Genomic DNA, 24,669 nt, shown 5'->3' on the forward strand with positions numbered 1-24,669 from the left:
AGTAGGAAATAATCAAGGACATTGCTGCTGGAAGATCCTAGATTCTTGGCACAAATGTAAACCTTATAATCGCATTTTAAGACCCGATAACAATGTCAGTGTGCACTTATATGATCTGCTCACATGCGCAACTGCTGTTGTAAGAGGAAGGCTTAACACTGTAAGTAGGCTACACAAACAGTAGAACCACAAATGAAAATTCAAGGTCATCAGCTCCTACAATTATGATCTCACTTACATGTATGGAGACAGAAGGGTAATATTAAACGCTGGTTTATACTGATTAAAGAGAGGATGCCTAGGTCAGGGATACTTGTATAAGAACATAAATTTGGATTAAATCTTATTATCCTCAAAAGATGTTCTTAGAACAGGTGAAAATATTTTAGTTTTAAATTTTAACTCTACATACATAAAATTTCTCTGTGTGAATATCACAGAATCATAAATATTTCTGTGTATATATATAGTGTTTATATCTATGCTTACATATTTAAAGTATATATGCATATAGATATAGGCATGAACAATGCATATTGACCAGCTTTTGCACATAGTATCTTTTTCAAAATGTATAAAGTTTAAGTATAATGTTGATGTCTCCAAAAGTGGTTCTCCCTGTCTTTGAAATCTTTTTTTTTTCCTTACTACAGTTATTATTTTTATTAATCTCAGGAAATTAAAAAGAGACTGAAAATCCATAGGGTCTGCATCTGAATTCACTGGAAGAATGAATTGCAGGGGGAAGTTATTTCTGGCACAGTGCTTTTAAAATTAAGCTCTAGAATGTTTGTATTCTAACATTATAAACAGGTTTTAACATTTTGTATTACTTTAAAACATTTTTTTGTATGAGAGTGAACAGTCTCTCAAGCATGGAGATGAGACAAAACCTATGGAGAAAGGAAATTACAGCATAATGGAAATGATGGCTGTGAGCCATATCACCCTGGGCTGTGAGCTCATCCAAACAGAAATGCCAAGCTGAGCTTATTTGGTCAGAACTCTGATTTGGGATCTCTGAGGAGACCTCTGAGGCTGCTGGAGGAAGTGGTGGTGGTGGCAGTCCTGTAGGTGGTACCACTGGGTCAGTCACCTGTGTGATGGGAATGAGCAGGATTTCCTGGAAGAGCTGTGGGTGTGATGCGAAATCACGGTCCCGAGTATCGGAGATTATTTAAAGATTATTTATTTGTTATTTATTATCTATTGTGTGAAAGGCAGAATTCATAGCCCTGGAGTATCAATCATATTTCAGTATCAGCCTTCCTCATGTAATTTCTCAAAATCATTCCAGTATTTGCTGCTCTTTGGGGCAGCAGAATGAATCAGTACTGTAATACCATGCTGCTGGAGCAGTGAAAAAAAATCAAATCTTACTTAAATGGACTTTCATTCTAAATCCCATCATTACCTTGAACGTGTTTTGGATCACACCTACAGTCCTTAATGTAGAAGGGTGGCAGTAGGGCCAATCTGTTTTTGAAGGAGCTCCTCTCTTTTCAGGCATTTACCGTTTGGGCAATGCTGTCTTTGCCTTTCAGCCATAATTACCAGACATTACTCATAGATGCTGTCAGGCTCTCTCCAGATTGTTTTCCTCCTCAGCCCCACTACGGTGTAGTGATATTATGATGTTAGATTCTCCCCAGAAACAATGACATGAATCTGATTTATAACTGGTGGTAAAACTTTATTATTCAAGTTTAGATGTAACAGACATCTTTGCTGCCTGAAGATTGTTTGCATAAGAAATACACCAAGAACATGTTTGTGAGTAGAAATGAACATGCACTATGAAAACCAAAAAACAAAACAAAACAAAAAACCCAAAACAAAACAAAACAAAAAACACATCCATGTGTTGTAAGGACAAAACATTAAGAGCCAACATTCTAGAGTCAAATCAGGGCTACAAGTTTAATGTTGGTTTTTAGCAACACGAAGTCATTCTTTATGAAGTAATTTTTTTCTTTTTTTTTTTTTTTTCCTTTTTTTCCCCTTTTCCTGCTGGTGAATTTTCTATAAGCTAAATTTACAATGGCATCTTGAGATGTTTCCTTTCTCCTGTTCTCCTACACAGAGCTTAGAGGCCAACATGATAGAAATGGAAAACTGTGGTTGCTGTTACAATGTTTATTATAAGAATCTTACTTTACTGAATGAAACTGGTATTTACCTGGCTGGCAGCCATTACATTACTGTATTTTATCCTCTTAAAAAAGAGGTAAATCGGGGTATATGTGATTATTATATAGGTAGCATCTCACCAACTGCCAGCTTTCCAGAGTTGGCTGAACGACATGAAATTGTGAGGAAGAGAGTAGGGCAGAATCCTATTCTGAAGTGAGGAAATTATGTAAACCATTCTATTTGGCCCACCTTAACTGTATAGAGAAGTTTAGAAGGGATTTCTCACTTATCTATCACGTTTGACAAAGTGCTCACTATTCTTTGTCAAGCATAACTTTAACCACAGAAGTAGAAAGAAATATATTTACCCTTCTGGCTGAACAGAAGTGAACTTCTAATCTCTTTGGCTTTTCCTGACCAGTATTAGGAATTAGAATGTTAAGTCAGCCAAGAAAAATCAATACAGGAGCAAGAACAGGAATTTGTTTAGACATCCTGGGCAAAAAGCAGATGGTGGACAACTCCTTAGCACATAAAGCAAGCAGTTATGACTACAATGCAATACTGTCCAGTCCAAAGGTGGACTTGAAAGTCCGTCCCTGAACTGAGTACTAACTCAGGGGTGCTAAATCAGGTCTCCCCATTGCACAACCACCACATTTCAACACTGTATACAATGAGCATCAGTCACTTTTGTCCTGCTGACCCTCTAACTGCAAAAATAATCACTCGCCCACCACGTGCCTGTGTTCTCTCTCTTTAAAACTGTCACAATGTGCATCAGTACCTTTTTTTAGGCAAAGTATAAAGTGTCCTTCCCCTTTCTGGATGGCCCATAAAAAATTAAGGGGGAGAGTGTCAATCAGGTGCAAAATTTCTTTTGGAAAGCGCTCTCAGTTCAGCACTTGAACACAAACTGTTCTGGAAAATCTTTATCTCCTGGTGGCATTAACCCAGAGGGCAGAGGCCACAAGGTGATACTCTTAGAGACAGTCTGGTTTGCAGAGGATGCTGTGTGGTGGCTCCTGCCATATGGAGTGATCCTGTTCTGCAACCTGATTATGATCTTAACATCTCAAACTACCATTCCTTAGTCAGTGAAGTACAACACCTTAAAAGACTGACAAATTGAGAATGAAGAATGATTCCTTGAAAGTTCAATTTTTAGTGCTGTACGTTGATCAAAATGCAATGGGTGCAGTAATGACTTGTGTGTGCTAACACTGGTTTCCATCTGAAAGTTTTTAAATAAGAGTATTCTTTTTCCATGTCAGGATTTGTTCTTCTTTGGATTAATATCCACCATGAGGGGCTCTGAAAGACGGGGTCTGATGGAGTCACTTCTCTTTTGTTAAGAAACAAAACTGTGCTCCCCTCATCCCAGTAAAAGAGAACACGCCATGGCAAAATCTCATTTCCTACAAAGCAGAAATCTTATAATATCTCAATATGTCACGGAAAGAACAATGAACTTTTTTCAAATTTTATTTGCACCATCTAGGTGTGCAGTACTAACATTCAAAAATCTGTCTTGTTCTTTGTACACATAAGATTTCATTTCTCCTCATGCCCAAACCCTGATACGTGTATTTCTTGCTATTGGCCTCTGCTTCCGAGTTTATCCAGAGCTGTTATGAAGTACAGGGTGGTGCTCAAGTCTTACAATGCGCATATCCCCCCTAAAATATTTTGCCATGAAGATGCAGCTTCTATCAATGAAGAAACCACAGGAACTGGTAGGTCTCAGATGAAGTAAGTCGAACCAGTAACTACTCAAAACCGGCAGGCAGCTATCTCTGAAGTCGATAAAAATCACTGCTTAGTGAGTCTAACATGTTTCTTGGAAAAGCTGGAAAGGATACACACTGGACTGTGACGTAGAAGAAGAGGGCAACCTATTTCAGTCCCCACAGAAAAAAAAAAAGAAACAAAAAAATACCCAACAAAATCCACAAAAACCAAGTCAGAACTTATTATTGGAGAACAATAGTAAAAAACATAACCAGACTTTGTCTGGCACTGGTATCAAGCTGGAAATTCATCTAAAAAACAGAAGAATGTGGCCCAATATCCTTTACTAACCTAGAACACTATTGAAGGGTTATAGAACTCAACCATGAACAGATTGAGTGGGACTTGCCATACGCTGCTGCTCACCAGTATAGAAGCAATGGGCGGAGCGGGGAGGAATGCACGCCTAATGCTGAACAATAGCCTGTCTGTGCCTAACAAATCAGAGAAACTGTGCAATAACATTTCATCTGCGTGAAAATGTAACACCTAAAATTCTGCCAAGGTCAGCGAGACCTCTGGTGATCAGCTGTGTAAGTGCTTCTCTTGCATGGTGATGTTCATTGCTGGCTGCTTTAGGCACATTATTTTTCCAAAGACTATCAAAGTGCTGAACGTTTAGGCCAGTTCCTCCCTGGTTTTCCTTTTGCCAACTCCTTGTAAGACATTTCCTATCACCTCTCCTTTTATCTTCCACCTCCCTGTCTATCTGGTTAAGTATCTTATAAGTGCACCAAATTCTAGAAGGGAGAGTGGTGAGATTCAGGTAAGTTAAATACAAGAATTTTTTTTTGTTTTATGATGCTTTAGTTTCAATTACATGAAAATCTGAGAAAGGCGGCATGTAAGTGAGATCAGAATAGGACCCTTTACATATAATCTCAAGTAAGGACTTAATCCAGAGATATTTTTGTAGAACATTTTAGAAAATAAAATGCATGAATGGAGAAATAAAAGACAACATAATATCAGAAAAAAACATTTTTAACTTCATTCGCTGCAACATTCATGAACCAGTTGAGCTACACCTGCCATCCAACCATAAGGAACTAAGACCCTGCACTGCGAAAAAGAAACAAACCCAAACAAAACAAAAAAGCGACTGCGTAATATTGTAAAAACTGAGTGCAATGCTACTACAGAATGCAATAAAACATCAGTGCTGCATCGTCAAACAGCACTTATCAAAATAATTTCTGAAATGTTTCTTCTGAAACACAGACAAAGCAATAAAAAGAGGATATATGTTTATCATTTTAAGCATAACAATGTGAGTTAAGAGCTTAAGAATACAAAAGTACTTGGAATGAATAGTGCTACCCTTTTTTTCCTAAGTAGGCATAAAAATATTTTCATTTCCTTCTTGTTTTTCCATACCATTAATATCAACAAATTTCATTCATTTCATGTTATCGTTTACAACTTTAATGCACACACACAGAAAAAAAGATACCTACTGCAATAGAAATAGTTGCTTCATTACCTTGTTTGCTACATTTGCAAATGTAAACAGCGAGGCAGAGCCAGAACTGACTCTAATGCATGATGGAATATCTTTGTTGCATACGTACACTGTAGAAAATAATTATTCAATATGTCAGGCACCATTATTTGAAATGTAATACATTAATATTTACTAGAAAAATAAGGTTTTTTTCTATTTGTTCTCCCAACTTCTTTAATGAAATAAGTTAATCTGACAGTGCATCCAGTAGCTTGTAATATCTTCTACATCCCTGTGGCAAAATAATAAACTACTGGTTGGGACACTATAATGAAAATGATTAAAGTCAGTTCTTGTACACCCTTGTAGCAAGCATGGAGGCTCGTCTAACAGCACCTTTAACCAATTATTTAATATTTAGTTATTTAGCCCTATTTCCCTGAGCAGTTATGCTGAGGAGCTTTCCCTTCATGGATAGTTTTTACAAAGCTTTAAGTATTAAAAAGTACTATGAAGACATTTAATGCTACTTAGCAAAAGCTGGTATAAGTCTACTGAAGGGATTGACTGGTATGTATAGCAATGTTAAGCCTGTGGAGAAGTAACCTTAGACTTTAAGGTTTAGAAATGTAATATATTAAAAATATATTAAAATAAAATACAGCAGGTTACCTTGTTCTATACAAATTAACCCCAGAGTGTGGCTTCTGTATTAGAGACTTCACTTGCACAAAATGGTTTCCTAGACTAAAGTGTGCCAGAAAGAACGTAGTGACAAAATGGTAGCTAAAAATCAGCTGAGTCTGAGAAACATCTAGATGAAATTGCTGCCAAAGCTTTGAGGACAAAGTGATCCTAAGGCATGTTGTCGGGCAGAAATTAGCCCAAATTAAAAGAAATGAAAATGACTTTTTAACATCTGTATATTTAACAAGTCTAGTTCTTATATACAATGTGCATATGTTCACTATACCCCTGCAGCAGTATATACATATACACATCTTTGCACACTTGCCAGTTTCGTCTCTTACACAACAGCAAAGGTATTAATTGTCCGGAAAAATTTTCTCAAGGTTATTCGCCATGATTCACTGCATTCTGGCTAGCTTTGGTGGGCCATGTCCCATTTAATTATCTTCTCCCCCTTCTGGCCACCGTCCAGCTGCTCTTTTTCTCTTGGTAACCCACTCATTTAAAAGGAAAAAAAAAAAAAAAAGAAAAAGAAAAAAAAGGTTAAAAAATAAAGAAAAAGAAAAAAAAAGAACAAGGGATTTAATATTTGATAAGGCATGCTCTCTATATGAAGTGCTTTATAGGTCTTCACAAGACATTACAAGCTATTGAATTCCCATCAAGGAAACCTATTTCTGTTTAATTGTGCTAAGTGCTAAGGTTTACTCTTTAGGTTTTCCGTTCTTTTCAGCTTGTGCATTGTTCCTGTGTAGGCCCCTCTGGATGTGAGTTGTGAAGTCATACTTGTCCGTGCAAAGATGCTGGCATATGCTGCACTGGAAAGGTCCACTGTCACCATGGCAACTCATATGCAAAGCATACATCACTTCATCCAGAAAGACAATGCCACAGTGCACACACTTGGTAGAAAGTTCATCTTGAGTACTTCTATCAACTTTCTCTGTTTTTACTACATTCAAGGGACCTTCATTTTTTACACTTGGTGGTGCCTTACTCTTTTCCTTGGAGGCACCGTTTGCAGTTGGCCCAGGTCTGGAATGCTTTATCGCCAAATCTAGAGGAATGTCATTGTCTGATCCGACAGCTGAAAAATGAGGAGGCAGATTAAAGGTGGGATAAGGCACATAGTTTGGGCAAGGATTTGATAGGCCAGGCACATGACTCAAGTAGTGTGGATTCCCAGGAACAGACAGCTTATATTTACTCCAGAATCTCAGCCAGTCAGCTTCGCTCTGAAAGTCATTGTGTACAAACGGAAGTCCAAACAGTGGGTATTGGTATTTTTCAATAGGGCTTCCAGGTGGTGAATAGTTTGGGTGTTTTGCAGGTCTCATGTATTTTTCTATTGGGCTGCCTCTCTCTGAGCTTCCTTTCCCTTCTGATATCGATGAACTGTTTCCTGGGTCTCCAGTACTTTCCTGAGGACTTTTTATCTGAATGTGCAAAGGTTGCATCCTTTTGTGAATATCCAGAGTCTGGCTGACCAATATTGGCTGCTGAGCAGAATGGCTTTTAGTCAATGAACCTGGGGCCTCATATTTACTAAGGCTGGGAAGCTGAATTTCTCTCTGATGACCTTCAGGTAAATGATCCTCTGACCTCCTCTCTAACGGGCTTCCATTGACTTGCTCCTCACTGCTACCCCTCTGCTGTTTGCTTAGCTGCTCAGCCTGAAGTGCCTCCGGGTTAAGGCGCTTTCTTGTTCGTCTTCTAATGATCTGCTCACCATTGTTCTGCTTAATGATGTTCAAAGGCCTGGGAGTCTGCACAGAACACACACGTAATGAACAAAAGGAGAAAAGAAAGACACGTTAAACCATGCTCACACAAATTTATCTTTTCTTTCATGAAGAACCGTATGGGTTTTATGGGGGTGACCAAATTTCAAACCAAATGCTGGTTCCTGGCCTCTCATGCTGAAAGTAAACTATGAATTGGTTTGTTTTATCAAACTAAGTCAACTGCCTTAGACATACTATACCTGTTTACTTAAGAAGTCATAAAGTATCCAAGCTGTCAAAGCATTTATTACACCTTACTCCTGAAAAAGTCTGTGAGAGGTGTGCTGAAAATGGGTGCTGAGAGCTGGGGACAAGGAGGGAGATACGTGGCTAGTGTTATTCTATGCACCACAACACCACAGCTGATATAGGGCAGGGGTTTACATAGATCACACCTACCTTGAGACCCACCCCCTTTTGACGTGGATATAAAGTGCAAACAAATATCAGGCTTGCTGACCACCACAGCTGTCATCTAGTGAAAGAGATGCAGGGCTGCTGTGGTGGTGAGTGGGATGATGGCAACTGGAAAGAGACCAAGAAAAATGGAGAGAGAAGCCCAGGAAAAGTTTCCCTCTTCACCAAAATGTCTACTTACGACTTTGGTACCATCTGCTTTTCCTTCATCCCTATTGTATTCCTTTCAATATGTTAATGATGATGTGCTTCTAAGTCATGAGGGAGAGAAGGGGTCCCCCAGAAGGTGGGAAAAAAGAGCCTTTAAAGAACAAAAGCACTGTGGAAGAGGTAGAGGCAAGGGCCAAGTAAGGATTTCTGTCTTCATTTGCTATTTCCCCACACCAGCTCAGGGCAGGTGGCCTATTTAGATGAGAATAGGAAACACTTTTGCCTAAAGAAAAAATACAGTACAAGGAAGGACAGCTGCCAGGCCTTTTTGAAAGGTCCCTCCACAGGAAGGCAATGATATGTGTACAGAAGATGGTGTTGTAACATCAGTATGTGTTATTCTACAGGGTAGATGTCAAAAACTACCTAAAAGTCATTCAGTTTGGTGTGTTAGAAGTTGCCATTTTTCTCATCCAAATATGCACATAATCCTGTTTTGGGTGGAGGCCAGAAAAGTGCCCCACACAGTATTCCACTTACATGTTCCTTTGGAAATTTTCTTTAACTTCGTTTTAAAGTGCAGATGAATTTTTGGCATACAGTCAATACCCAAAACAATTTGCACCTTGAATATAATGTAATTTCTAAATGTATTCGTAACTTTGAAATATCCAGAGCTGGACGAGTACTCACTATTACTTGTAAAGATCTAGTCTCTCTCTCATCTTGTCATCTTCTCTTTTTTCACCTATTTATTTCCCTGAGCTCAGGTTATTCTTAATGATTAACTGTATTTTGGGCAGTGCAGCTACTTCTTAAGATTCTACCTTCTATTAAAACTCCGAATCAGAAAAAATATATGCTTTGATTTAGAGTTTTAATATGCAAAACTTAAAATTAGCAATAAAATATCACCCGAACCAGACTCCTCAAATAGATCAAAGTTGAGGCAAAAAAGTTAGATAAAATCAGAATATTTTCTATGTAAATTCTATGCAAACACAGACTACAGTGTGTAGAATCAATATCCAATTAATATGCTTAAGCGTATACTCCTTAGTACAAGCTCAGTGTAATTTCCTCCCTTTTTATGACAATAGTAACACTCTCATACTGACATGCTGTGTGAGATCTTACAATATTGTCGCTGTGGCTCATTTCTTCTTTTCATATTGCTTCTGGATAATCTTTCAATAGTTTCAAAATACTTTTAGTCTTCATGCTACAAGTATGAAGTCTGACTGTGGTAACAGTTAAAATAAAACATCTTCATACGTGTGATTAAGGACAAACACACTCACGTGCGATTAAGGACAAACACACTCTTGTTTGCAGCTCAGGCTCTTCAAACTTACATGTCCTTAGGAGTTAAAGGCTGTAGGCTCAACTTAAAAACTCTTCAAGATGGAAATTACTGTACTGATCTGACTAGTGTTTAGTGGACTAACACAGACTATACAGTAAAGCTACTCACATTTTCTTTTAGTCATAGTAGTAATGTGAAGATAGAAATATTCTTTAATTGGTTGCAATTAAGGTACACAGAAAAGCTCAAGCTCTCTTACTGATTTTCAGTGGGGCAGTAAATGTAGAAAATAGTGAGTTAACAAGGACAGTAGCTCTAGATAGTGATAAAACAATCAAAAGGGAGCTATGAAATGTGCAAGCCTACTATAGGTGAATTTTACTTTGTTGTGTAGCATAATTTAGTTTAATAGTATACCTCACAGAAGGGAACAGTTCTATTCCTTCTAATTCTTATAGTTTCACACATATACCTGGTAACTGCATCATCCTAGACTCCTTAATTCAAAAATATACATGAGAAATACTCACTGTAATTTTTCATGAAAAGATACGCAGACAGATAAAAGAAACTTTCATCTTTCTGGTGTCAGTCTAAAGAGCATCCCTTTGCATGGGACTGTCTTGAAAGGTGTCCCAAGGGAGAGATTTGTTTGATTATTGCAGACTCTAGTTTACAATGGAGTAGCTATCATACCACAGCAGAGTGCAGGCTTAATTAAATTCTTTGTGTTTATTTGGTCAAAGTTCAATTGAAGATATTAATGTCAAATGTCCACTGAATGTCAGCTTATTGCCATGTTTGAACCGTGGAGCTAAAAGTGTCAGCTTCTTGCTTTCAACATGCGTAAAATAGAGTTTGACATTGTATTGGTAATTATTATTGTTGGAAGCACATCTGTTTGCTCCTACTGGTCCCTAAGACTTATCTGCAATATGTGTTTAAATTCAACATTGTTTCTTGTATCTTTTATCTGTTCAGTAAGTCATGCTAATAATTATGGTAAGGTCCAACACTGTAGGTTAGAAAAATATATTTAAAAAAAAGGGGAAAAAGAGGGCTGTGAATGGAAGTTCTGCAAATAACTGGATCCAAATGTCAAATTAGGTTTTATATCTAGAACTCTTGAGAGATCTCCAGGAAGATGATACTTCCAGTGAGATCCAGCCCAGGTGCTGGCCAGAGATCCTGCATCAGTCCATCTTGTCCCGCTGAGATGATATCTGACTTGCTGGGTTGTTCTGAAGCTTCAGAACAGTTACTGGCCTCAGAATAACAGCATGTGGCAAAAAGAGCTAACTTTTCACACCAATGATGCTCTTGCTGCTGTTAACAATTGGAATCTTTTTTTTTTATTAAATGGGCTGGCTGGATGGGATCTTGAGAAAAAACAGATTGTTATATGGCCTGTACACAAGACCAAGGGTAAAATTCACAGAAACTACTGATGGATTTAGAAGCTTATGCCTCAGATTTAAACAGATATAGGCATAGGCACTCAGGAGTCTTACTACATTTGAAATATAGTTTCCTAAGTGGAGTGCTTTTTTTCCCTCTGAAAATGCATCTTCCAAAAAAGGAATTTTAAAAATATGTACTCCGAGCCACAAGGTAGATTTCTGATTTGGACTCTAAGCCTGAATTGTTACGTTGCTTTGGCAAACTCCCAAAAGCTGCCTCAGTTTCTATTTCTGAAAAATTGTTACACTCTTTAATTTCATGAGAAAGTTGTAAAAATTATTTAGAGTCAAATCTTGGTCACCTGACTCTCCCATGTGCTTCTATTAAAGATAGCAGGGATAATATTTAACTAGTGGGTCTTGACCTGAAAGATTATGAGCATTTTGGCACTGATCCAAGGAAACACTCAAGCATGGTTTTCCTGGACCTGGACCAGAGCATTCAACATCTTCCAGGATCAAGCCAAGCGTCAATAAGTTGAAAAGCAATATAGACAGTCCATGATTATTACTTATTCCTGGTCTGATCCTGAGGGACAGTGAATCTTCCCCTCACCAAATGATGAGAGCCATCACGTGAGTAGCTTCCTTGTTGAGTTATTTCAAAACTCTCCAGTGGACTATAAGAACTGTAGAAAAAAGAACGAAAAACTCCACCACCCCATACCTTCAGGAAATTTACTGTCCAGAAAAAAGCGGGGCAAAGAAGTAAAAGAAGGCAAAAACCACAGCAAGGAATAGTTTTGATATATATGTGATGTCTAACTTGAAGAATATTTTTTTTTATTTATTTTTCATTACGAACACGAGAACTCCTGAATTTAGAGACCTTTCATCACAACATATTGCATTCCTTTAGATGGTATTCCCAGAAAAGAAGCAATTTTCCCCTTATTTTGTATCAAAATAATTAAATGCATCACTGGTGATCTCAAACACGTCTACCCACAGCATCCCAGCCTGCTTCATAATGAGTCACATCTGATCCCAAAGTGACCATACTGCAAAACCCTGTTAGGAAATTAACTGCAGGCCAGGGAGTGGTACTAATCACACAACCAGACAAGACCACAGCTGCCCAGGGTAGCTGTATAACCCCTTCTTTTTTTATTTTTTCTGAACAAACCAGTAAGTTCTTCTTACCGAGTGAAGCTTCTGGTAGAGGCCACACGCATTGCATACATATCCACCATTTGCATTCTTTCGCCAGAGAGAGGTCTTTGTGGTCAGGCAATTGGCACAAAAAACACCCGAGCCTCTACGTCTCTGAAATAGGGAAGAAAAAGAAAAAGAAAAAAAAAAAAAAGAAAAAAAAAACACACAGAGAAAAAAAACAGGTCAGAGGTGAGTCACATGAGCTGTGGAGTTAGGACAAATCAACACAGAAGTTTTGTCTCTAGACTGGCAACAATGACAGTATAAAACCTCACTGCCCATAATGAGGTCAGGTTCAATTGTGCTTAATAGGCACCACTGATTTTCATTATAATTAACCCTAGAGTGATGGATGAGGTGTGCGAAACACCAAAGCCTTTTCAGAATAACAGCCTTAACTTTTTGAACTTCAGGTTTTGTGCATTTAATGATGGTTTCTAAACAGAAAATTCCAAAAAACCCCTCTGGAAGCTGACAGAGAACATTCGGTAAACTTCTCCTGGTTTGTTCGTCCCCCAACAGAATTTTTTGCTTTTTACATTGCTCGATTTTAAAGAATTCTGAAACACGACCACTTTAATTAATTACAGTTTCTATCTGCGTCATACTAATTCCTTTAACAGGGATTATAATTCATTAATTGAATACATGATATTCATTCCCAGTCTTTCCCACTTACTTCTGAAATCAGTACAAGCTACCATATATTTTCCACAGCCCACTAAGAACGAGGAGTAACCTCTGCCAAACAAATAAAAGTACAGTATTCTTAATGAGACCTCTTTTGAACTTCGTCCTAAACCCCAGAAAACACCATCTCACCGATGGATAGTTTTATTTCTTTTATTTTAGTCAGGCATCAGAAAGTAGAGTACAACGTTCCTAAATACAAATTGATTTTTAACCAGACTGACCTGTGCATTCATCAGTTTTCATAATGATCCAGGAATATTTAAAAGTAGACAGTTTATGAGTATTGCTCATTAAATTCTTTCTACAAAGTAATGATTTCATTAAACTTCTCATTTAAACAAAAGTCAGGCTGTGTATGTGGACACAAATACTAATAAGCAGGAAATGGAATTCCTTTGCCGAAAAGAAAATCTGAATTTCTACTCTTCTCATTTGGCAAAGAAAAAAAAAATCAGTAAGAATCTGTCATATGTAAGATAAGAATGGGTTTGTATAGGGAACAAAAAAAAGCCTGGGTGAAAACTAATTTTATTATAAATTAAAAATTACTAACACTTTAAGTAAAAATTTCAGGGTTTCATAAATTTAAGTAATTTATTTAACTTTATTCCATACTGTAGAAGACTGGTGCTCATGCCAAAAAAATACAATGGTTATAATTGTACTCTGATACATTTCAAATGGAAAGCTTTCTGCAGACATAATTTTGGCTTCAAGACTGGAACACTTTCTTGGCATTGAAAGGGCATTTGATTCATCGGGTGTTTCACAATGTATCACTAAAAAGACCTGGTGAGCAGCCAGTTCCCTATAGGGTAATTTTTCCATCCAGATGCAAGTGCTATCAGAGGCCCTCGTCAGCTAAACTAATTATGATCTTGCATTTGCTGATGCCTGCTCACTCTAACATTCGACATCCTCCATTAATCATCAATACAAGGAAAATGAATGAAACTTAAAGAAATGAGGACTGGTAAGCTGCATAGCCATAAAAATCTGATATGAGTGCAATAATTTAACAAGATTGGAGAAATGTTTTTAGTGAGCACAAAGTCAGGCTCACAATTGCCCTTTTAAACCAAGAACACAATTTCATTAGTACAGTGGGTTGTGCTACTTTAAAGTGATCAATAAAATCGAGATTGTCATCAAGATAATCTTTCTCTCACCCCCTTACACCATTCCCTATTTTGTCTCTTAATCCAGAAGCAGTAAAATACTATATTTTTGTCAATTCAGCTAATGGAAGAACTAAATTGTAGTTGATGTCCTTCAGCAAACATCTAACTAGCTGTTCATATGAGATGCAGCTCAGTCTGGAAAGATGCACTCACCTACAAGCTAATTGAAGCTCACAATTCTTTTTGAGTTGCATATCCTTGAACAACTTCACCTGGCTGCTGAAATGTTTTCCTTAAGAGTACAATAAAAGCTTCACTAAACTAACCCCAATTTGGTCCACTTGAGGGGTGAGAAATTTCCAAGTTGAAATGACTGTTTATGGATAGAATTCAGATACAACTGAAGATAAAACTCTTCCTTTCCATTCCTACCTTTTAACTGCTGGCCTATGGCTTCTTGGGTGTGTTCTATTAACTAAGTGGAGTTTTAATCTAAGTCAGTCTTTCCACCTGTTTATTTCAGTTTGCGTTCCTTGAATTTTGGAAATACCTTCTACAAAGTCATGTAAGACTTTTCAAATATAGAGAGGGCAGCTTAGTTTATATGTTGCATTTGCATGTACTAAAACGGTGACAGGTGTATCAACACTGAAATCTTAATTAAATGCTATTGGAACTTATATATCTTTTAAGCATTGACAACAGTAGCTCTTTTTTTCTCTCCTTTATAAAGAAAGATCTGATTCAAACCGGACATTCGTTGCAATGAAATAATACAATGAGTACAGCTGACAACAATCTACAAAATACCTAGTAGCAGCTATAATTACCAAAATCCTATACTTGTACTTTTTAGTACATGCAAACTATCCATTTGAAATTTCAAAGTAGTCCAACTAAACATCCTTCCCTAAATTTAATGCAAAATATTTAAATTAGGAGTTGCATCTTATCTTTCTCTGTCTTCTATTATTTTTGCAATATTTAAGGATCTTACAGGATAACCAGTAATGACTTTGATGGTGTCTGCGAGAAAAAATGGAAGCTGTTTTTAAAAGCCTGCAGCTGTTTTTAAAAGCTCTTCTCTTTAAACCAATACACTTTCTTGAATAAAGGAGATAGAACAAAATCCTACACCTTTAATTCTCATAACCAAGTTTTATAAATGTTACAGGCCAAGAGATTATTTTTGATAACTATTGATTAGTCATGATACTTCTACTGTTAGTAATGATACTTCTGCATGAGTTAGTTTGGCTTTGCATACTCAGCGTTTGTACTAGTCCATAATAATGGCCATATTGCTGGTATGCCAGGTAGTCTTACAAAGGAAGAGGCATTGGAGCTCAACCCAGCAAAGTCTGTGCAACTGTCACAGCCTACAGAGTCCATAAAATCCAGACATGTGCTCAAGTCCTCTCCTAAGCATCAGCCCAGCCAGCATCTTCAAGAAATAAGTTATGGAATTTTTTTCTCTTTTTCAAATGTGAACATGTACTTATAGTTAAATTAGGTCTTTAGATCAGCTCAGAAAAGGTAAATAAGTTGACAGAACTAGTCATGGGAGGATCTGAGCCACAGATAAAAAGGTTCCAGTTTGCAGTCAATGCCACTAGCTCTGACTGGAGATATCCATGAAAATTTCCTGTATGTCCTTAGAAAAATAAGCCAAAAGGGTCTAAATAACTAAAATATGTATCTACTAATCAAGCTTTATAACCACTACATTACAATCCCAAAGTCTGAAGGGGCTAGTGCTGTGAAGAGCCTGTGTCTATTTCCAGTCCAGTTCCTAGGTCTGGGTGTTTAGTATCGTAGTTGTCTCAAATCATACTGGGCTAAAAGTTGGTGCATGCTTCTGTCAGCCCAGATGTAATTCTTTTTTTCCCTCTTCACTTTTTTTGGTACTGAAAACTTTATTTAAATCAGTTCAGCTGTTTATAATTTGAAGACTGGCCAGAACTAGGGAGGTTGGGGGCAGAGGGGATTTTGAGTTTTTCAGATAACTTTCTAACAAATCTACAGTCATAGTAGCTTTGCTCTGGGGAAAAAAAGTATGCACACATTTTAGTATTTTAATAGTAGCAAAGCGACTAGTGAATTATTATTTTTATGTAGCTAAACTATGAAAGTTTGTAATGATTCACTAAACATGTATTGCAGATCCCTCTACTAACTGTTTTCCCTTACTAAGAACCATGCTGAAAGCATATAATTGCATAACAACCCTTGATATGCAGAGTATTTACTCACATTTTTTATGGTTTAATATCTTGACCATTTCAAATTGAACAAGTCTGAAACTTGGTAGACACATTGTCAAGCCTAAATGCCTGATTTATTTTTAACTCTTTACATGATATTTTCTAGTTACCAATACTTCAATGAAATGAAGAAATTAATAGTAGAGCTTTCTTCTAAGTAATAAAGGAGCAGAGGGAAAGGTCAGAGAATACCATAACAATTGATATACTCGGGCATTTTGACAGGATCTGGCCCTTGTTTTTCATAAAAGCTGCTTAAGATTTCAAACAGAAGACCTTACAGTTTACATGATTTCAAACTTTGTAGCCATGTAGAAGCGTCATTACCCTCCACAGTTATACAAAAAAATATTTTAAAACGTACTGAACTTTCAGTTATTATTTCAATGGAACTTCATGCAGTAAAACCTATATTGTAAAAGCTCAGCCAAGAACACTGCTCAGGAACTGTGGTTTTTTAGCTAGCTAGACTAAGCAATGGTGCCCGACACTTTGCTAGTGCCAAATACATCCTGTTTTTGAAATTTCTGCCAGAAGATGCTTTTAGAAACTCAAATAAGCTCCATAAGCATCAGCCGAGCAATTTTCTTACATCACCCTCTCGGTTTTGGACACAGTAAAACCTGTCTTTTTGCTGATTACTTTCACTTCCCCATCACAAAATGACGATACAACGAAGCCTGAGTGCATTTTTTTTACCATCTCTGGCTTTCCCACTGTGCCAGAAATGGAGCACGTTGTAATCATGGCTCCAGAACATGAGGTGCATAGAAATCACAAATGTTACCCAAGAATAAGCATATGCCTGACCTATTTCCAGTGAGAAAGTCAGGAACTGTAGCAGTACATGCCTTACCAAAAAAAAAAAAAAAGGCTTAAACACTGTCTCTGGATGCTCTCTGGCAACATGGGAGGTATGAAAGGGAGGTGCCAGGAAACCTGCACGTATTTGGTTCAGTGTGAGCCAGGTGGCCTGCCGTGGAGAGGATCAGTTGTAAGCAGCTGGTCCCTCTCACACCTGTAATCATCAGGCTGCTACCAGACAGTTCAGAAAAATAGTGTAGCACCCTCATGGTTACATCCGTGCATGTTGCATTTGCACTGCCATGTTCAGGAGTTTCTTGTTTCATACCTGCTAAGTCTTTCCAGGTATTGTCCTCCTGATAAGAGGAGGCGTTTAGTTCTCCAAGTTTCAGTAAAATCTGGGCAGCAAGGTAGCATCTAGATGTTGGAATAAAGGCTATTTTCTTCTGTTTAGAGATGGGAAAAGAATCTTTCAGACCTCATTTCTTTTGGCTGCAGAGGCACTCAGACCTTTCTGAATGTGTTTAATCACAACTGCTTTCTCTCAATTATGAAAGCAGCCACAACTATGTCCCTGTAAAGTTTCACATTTTAAAATTTTAGTTGCTTTTGTTGTAACTAGGTCTAAATTGAAAAGAAAGTAAATTTGGTTTTCTTCCCTTTATAACTTGGACAACTTTCAGGAATAGACCAGGCACAGCAAATTTTCGGCCCTAAAGCTTAAGTTGTCAGAAACACATAAAGCAGAGTGTTAAAATAGAAGTTGTTTTCAACCTTAACTATGAGTTAACAGATGCCTCTTGAAGTCAATTTAATGTGCCAAATTCAAACTATTGCCTAAGACATTTTCAAGAACAATTACATTGAAGAGCTGCAGTTGAAAGATGTATAAGAAAGAGGTTAGGAAAGGTAAGGCAAAAAGAAAATAAAAATGCCAGGAGGAAAGTTAAAATTACACACCTAATTCATATAAAAACTTTAGTGGAATTTTTAATGCTCTATTGTGACAGCATCTTTTTATGATATATGCCGTATTACAAACTTTTAATGAGAGGAATCAAGGGGATTTTAGAAAGAAAAAAGAACCCCAGACAGTAAATTAAACATTACTGCTAGTGCAGCCTTTCAGAATTCTACTATACTCCCTATCCCTTAGGGAGTGTAAATATTTTAATGTGCATGTAAACTGCAATTATTTTTTATCAGTAGTAGAAATGCAGATGAATAGATTTTGCCCCAGCATTTGTAGCATTTCCCTGCATTTTGTAAAGCTACCTTAGAGACGGCGGCACTTCACTACTCCAGAAAAACCCCACCCTGAAAAACAGGCAGTGAACTACAATCTCTCTGTGACTTACAAAGCAAGAAGAATTTAGCAAGATACTAGTTTAGGATGTCAGGATTGCTGCCAAAGTAAAATATCAGTTGAGCAAATTAAATTAATAAGAAAAATGTAACTATACAAAGAAACCACAAAAGCACTTGCCATCACCTCCTTACCTTTATTTCTTTCCCCAAGCTACAGCAGACTCAACCTTTGCCACTGTGCTGGGCACCCACTTTGGGCACCCACCTTCAGAGAGAGCCTGAGCTCCACAGGCACGAACTTAGCAGAAGGGTTGGACTACATGATCTTTTGAGGTCCCTTCCAGCCCCTGAGATTCTGTGAACTTAGCATTGCTTTCATCATTCATTGAGCCACATGCAACTATGGGATCACATAAATAATTACAATAATAAGTAAATAATTATTATATACTTTTTTTTTCTAATACCACTTATCAGTGAAAATTATGCAGCTCACAGTGTATCTCTCTGTTCATCCACACAGGGATGGAAGTTAACGTCACAGTTTCCCCCTCACGATCCCGTGGCACAAATGTTTAACAGTGAAATTTCTTCTGCAGCCTAGGCAAGGTGGACGTTGACTTTTAAACACTGTGTCCTTAAAATATATGTGATCTTCTGTTGGGTCGAATACATATGCATCGACTAGAAAAATACAGACATATACAGACATATTTATGGTATGAGGCATTTGTAATGAAAACTGAGAAATATTTTGAAATGGAACTATGTGGTTTGCAAAGAGTTAATCATTCCACATAAAGTATGATATTTTAGAAAGCAGTTTTCTTTACTATCTTCTACTAAACATAACATAGTTTTAACTCTTATGCCTCAACTCACACAAGATAATGATGCTTAAATTTCTTCCACTGCCTTACACAGGAGCTACTACACTATGGTATGATCTCACTTCTGGTATTATTTTCCCACTAACTACCAGAAGCAGAACACGGACTTCCACAGAGGGCAGCCTGAAAATTAATTTTTAAAGTTTTATTAACACCAATAGCAACAAAAAAAACCCCTCCAAAACAACCAAACAAAAAAAGCAACTTTGGAACCTGCATTTCCTGCACAATAATGATGTCATTTTGCAGCAACTGAAACCTATTGAAGAGGAATAGAAATTCTGTCTCCAATAAGTCACTGAGTCAATTACACAGGAAAGTACTGTAACGGGCTGTCCCCCGTCAAACAGCTCACGTACACGACTTCCTTCTCAATTACCAACTTGTCTGCATTGCCATCTGTAAAAACGAACGCATACCTTGTGCTGCCAGTTTCTGCTCTTGCACTTCCATTAGTGGAACTGGCTGCAGCTGCTCAAGAAGAAAGCCCTGATTGTCTTTGTTCTCCCCCAAATGTGGCACCATTTTACTCCCTTCCTTCTGTACATTGACTCAAGGTAATATGTTATCTGTGCCGAGGTGTGCTGGTAAGCATTTAGAGTACAGTTCGCCTAAATTTAAGACCTGCTTTCTTTTCACAGTTTATCACCTAATACAGTAAAAATCTGCCAGCAGCATCTCTCAGCATCTTCACCAGCCTATCACGATAAGTTTTATCAGCCCTTTTTAAGAACTGTTGTATTAAGTTTTAAGTTTCTGACCAAATATCTTTCCACTTTTCTAAATCAAGTCAACTTTGGCAATTTTAAAACAGTACTTCTGTGAAGTAATCAAAGATTAGTAAAGAAAGTCCAACATAGGAATATTATTCCTTAAAAAAAAGAGGCCAGGGAGATGAGTTAGTGTGCATAGGCAGGACATGGGGAGCCTGGTTTGAGAACTGCAATCCTTGCCCTTAAACATTTCTCCATTAGCACTTAGCTGAAAGAGATTCACACAGCGCTCCGATGCTGAACGGCTGCCTGAAAACTCAGTGCTCACACACACAGATTGCTGCTCCTTCCCGAACACCCTGTGCTTCCAAACAAGCTCAGACATTGTTAGAGAACAAATCTAAGTCATTATGAGTCTCTTGCATTTTTTTTCCCAATTAGAAACACAACATGAACAGTATAAATTGTACACAATTAGACCAGTCTTCTGATCAGTGACTGCATAAAAGTAGTACCGTTAGAACTAAGCACACTGAAAGAGATATCGAGAAAACTGGAAAGGGTTCTGACTCTCTCACTTCTTGGCACAAGACAAAAATATCCAAGCCCTGCTGTCTTAAATGGGGAATCTGAATCAATAGTTACGACTTTGCTATAAACAGACTCACTTTCTCAGATAAAGAGCCAGTTATGAAGGCGCCTAAACATGCAGTTAGGTGTTTAAGTTCAGGCATCAATACCAAAGGATTTATGTCTAAGAAGGCACCCCACCTATCCCTTCTTTCATGAAGTAATCTCACTCATCAAATGAAAGGACAAAAATGGAGCAAAGATACATCCATATTTCCTTAAACACCCCTAACTTTGACATGGTAGAAGAACCAGACTGCTTTTGCAGATCTCAGCTAAGAGCCAGTATGTAACTCTACATGTGATAGTAATTGAAGGTCCCAATCCTGCAAGTGCTCTGCTGCAAGCATGAGCACAAAGCTGCTGGCGTTCTCAGCTTCTGGCATCTGTTCCCACTTCCACAGAAATCAGATGGGCAAAATTAAGTTTTGAGGAAAAAAAAAAATCTTAGACATTTAAAAAACATTCCCTGACCTTATTAAAGTCCACGTGATCTCTATTTATATAGAAAATGGCTCAGAAAGCCAGCAGCTGAGAGGAGGAACCCTCATTTGTAGATTTTGGCTGAGGGCTGCCAAAATCAGCAGGGGAAAGGCTCCTCGGGGGTAAAAATTTCAAAAGCCATTAAGTGTCTTAGAAGTCTCAGTCCCACTGACTTTTGATCACTTACATCCTCCCAAATTTGCACCCCAAATCTGGAAACTACACTGGAAGAATAATTTCTAATGCAAAGCTACAAAATGAGTACATAAAGTTTTCACAGAAGTGTTCAGGACTCAGAGGAGAAATATCAATTATGTGACTACCTTTTGGTGAAAACCAGTGAGGTTACATTTACCTGTTACTCCTACTTTTAAAAATTCCCTTTACAACCATTAATTTTAATTAAAGAAAAAATATAACATGCAAACATTTCATATGGGCAGCTATAGCTTACATAATTGTTTAGGAAGTGATATAACTGTAATTCAAGTCTCATGCAGTCCCCATGAGAAAGTTGTTACTAGGGTGAGATCCAAAGCAGACTATGTCCAGCTATTATTTTCAATATGCTTCAGACTGCACTTTTAGAGCAGATCTTGTTACATTCTGTTGCTACAATGGCTTCCATTCAGGACAATCAACATTTGCCAACCCATACCACACAATTACCATAGTTATTTTCTATTGTGAGCTTACAGAGAAACGGTGGTATCCCAGATACCATGGTGTGGCAAATATTGAAAAGTAGTGACCTTTTTATAATCGACATTTTCATCTAATCCAATCCACTGCAAACACTTTCAGATAACAAGACAATAAGGCAGAGTCTGTGTCTAGTGGTTGGTTCTAACATAATAATCTTATCCTGTCCTGTGATCCCACTTCCAGTAAAAACATTACACAATCACAGAATGGTAGGGGTTCGAAGGACCTCTAGAGATCATCCACTCCAACCCCCTTTTCATAGCTTTAGGAAGTCAGAATGGATTAGAGCTTTGATCAACTCCAATATCCATCTAAGGCGTTATATCCCCCAAAAATAAAAGAAAATAAAAAAAGACCCAAGAAAAAAATCCCATATTTGTGTTTTTTAAAAGTAATCCATCTACAAGTGCCAAGAGCTTCCTGGGCTGCATTAGGTAAAGTGGTTCGAGCAGGTCTTGGAGGTGATCCTTTCCCTCTGCACAGCCCTGATGAGGGTCTGGAGTGCTGTGTCCAGTGCTGGGCTGCCCAGTACAACAAAAACATAAACGTACTGGAAAGAGTCCACTGAAGGGCCACAAAGATGATGAAGGGAATCAGGAACCTGTCATACAAGGAGAAGCTGAAAGAGCTAGGATTGTGAAGCCTGGAGAAGGGAAAGCTCAGGGGGATCTTATCAATATGTACCTGATAGGGGAAGAAGAAGCCAGGTTTTTCAGTGGTGACCAGTGAAAGGAGAAGAAGCAAAGGCACAAACTGGAATACAAGAAATTTCATGTGAACATAAAGGAAAAAGGAGTTTTTTTACTGTGAAGCTGACTGAATACGGGAACAGGTTGCTCTAGGAGGCTGTGGATTGTCCATGCCTGGAGATATTAAAAACCTGGCAGGATACAGCCCTGAGCAACCTGCTCTGGCTGACCTTACCCTGAGCAGAGGAATTGGACTAGATCATCTCCTGATTGCTTGTCACTTTCTTTTTCACTATTAATTTATATCCATTTTTGCTTTAATTCACATTCATTTGCCTTGAAAAATACATATTTTAACTTTCATAGCTGCAAAAGTATTAATTAAAATAGATCAACATCCAGACTGAATGTTACAGACTGCAGTCTGTAAAACTACTGTACAGCTACTAAAAATGGAGAAACCTACTTGTAAATCATTTCAGAATGTTTATCAGGAACTGAGTGAAGCATCTACTGTAGGTTTTACAAAAATTATTCTGTTTCTTCTATCAAGATTCTCATGTCTACTTCTAAATGAGACTCAATATAGGGTGTTGTATAGGTTTCCTTAAAAATACCACTAAGATGAGAAGGAGAAGAGAACAACTGTTCTACATTTTGGAGACATTTATCCTTAAATAGTGTTTATGTACTGCAAGCATCTCTTCCATAAACAAACCAGGTCTTTGGAACAAGTGAACACAATCTCTGAAGAATCTTTACCAGCTTCTATTTCTGGTACATGATGCACTGAGAATTTTAGGCCAACATGGGCATATGGTCTCCTAGTTTGATAGGAAACATTTCACGGAATTCAAATCTGAGCCACAAGATAATGACCAAAGACCTTAAAATCTACGATACAACACAAGTTTGAAAAAAAAAAAAAAAAGAAAAAGAAAACCAAGTGTTTCCTGATACAATACCAGAGGCAGTAGGAGTATATAAAAACACAAGAAAAAGGGAAGTCATGGTAACTGGTGTGCACAAAGGAATATTCTGAATCCCTTATTAATCAAGACTAACCCCATTTCTTAAACTGTTTTAATCTTTTTTTCTTTTTTTTAAGGAGAATCACCCAGTAGGGAAACAATTTTTAAAAACCAAACAAATAATAATAAATATTTATCTTAATAACATTCATGCAGGATTTATGGCTTTTCTGGCTTTGCAGCCCTAGAAACTGGTATGTCCTCTGTACTTTTTATACTCATTCACATCTGCACAGAGAGAATACTGTAACTGCACAGCAGTGCTTCCAGTGTCCCTAATCTAATTTTTCTTTTACCTTTAAGAAGGTGGTTCTTAAATTGCTTAAGACATCAGCTTCAAAATCTGCATTGACAGAATCACTCTTACAGATTGCATTCCACTGAAGGAATTATTTCTGATGCAAGTGGCAGGGTGAGCTTACTGGTGGGGGCATGGGCCTGACGGGAGCAGTAGGAGAGAAACATGTAACTTAGCGGCCTTTTTGCATCATGAGTTCTGCATACGGAGGAAGAGAGGAACCACCCTGTCACATACTCAGGCTTTAGTTCAGAGCACAGTGAAGGACTTGAAAATAGACTCAAGAAATTGAGCACCAGGCTGGAAGGAGAGGTAAGGTGAAACCCCTCCTGCAAGCCCACAGTTAACTTATTTTCATGTCCTTTGGAGGTTTCCTAAATGAAGCTGACTGTGTAAGAATGCCTTCTAAAACAAGCTCTCTGCTACCTTTCTTAAACGGCAGCAGTGAAACAGCTCCACAGCCACTGCCTCACTCACAGGCAGCTGTGGCTTCATTTGCGTTGTAAGTGGAGAGGAAAAGACCATCGGGTTGGCCTGAATGCATTTATGAGTCTCTGCAGAGCTTAGGACAGTGACTCAAATTTGGTTCCCATCTACTGACCAATTAATCAGCCTTTGCTATTCAGGCAAAAAAAGCCAGGAAATAGTTTCCCTTTTACCTTTCATCTGCTAGTATCACAGTTCCTCTCCTTTGAAACTAGTCTCCACTC

The 24,669-nt window shown here is 37.8% G+C and overlaps 1 protein-coding gene across 6 annotated transcripts in view; it reads right to left on the bottom strand.

Annotated features, from left to right (window-relative positions):
* Positions 1 to 1,672: 1,672 nt before the first annotated feature.
* The window catches only part of TRPS1 (transcriptional repressor GATA binding 1), a 213,230-nt gene continuing 190,233 nt past the window's right edge, over positions 1,673 to 24,669 (bottom strand). For all 6 annotated transcript variants that reach the window (XM_061995561.1, XM_061995560.1, XM_061995563.1 and 3 more), the window contains 2 exons: positions 12,319 to 12,441; positions 1,673 to 7,824 (listed from right to left, as the gene is read on the bottom strand). In XM_061995561.1, the coding sequence (XP_061851545.1) occupies positions 6,763 to 7,824; positions 12,319 to 12,441 (1,185 nt within the window). In that variant the 3' untranslated portion in view covers positions 1,673 to 6,762. The remainder of the gene's footprint in view (positions 7,825 to 12,318; positions 12,442 to 24,669) is intronic.

This window comes from Colius striatus, chromosome 4 (genome assembly GCF_028858725.1).
Source record: "Colius striatus isolate bColStr4 chromosome 4, bColStr4.1.hap1, whole genome shotgun sequence".
Taxonomy (NCBI): Eukaryota; Metazoa; Chordata; class Aves; order Coliiformes; family Coliidae; genus Colius; species Colius striatus.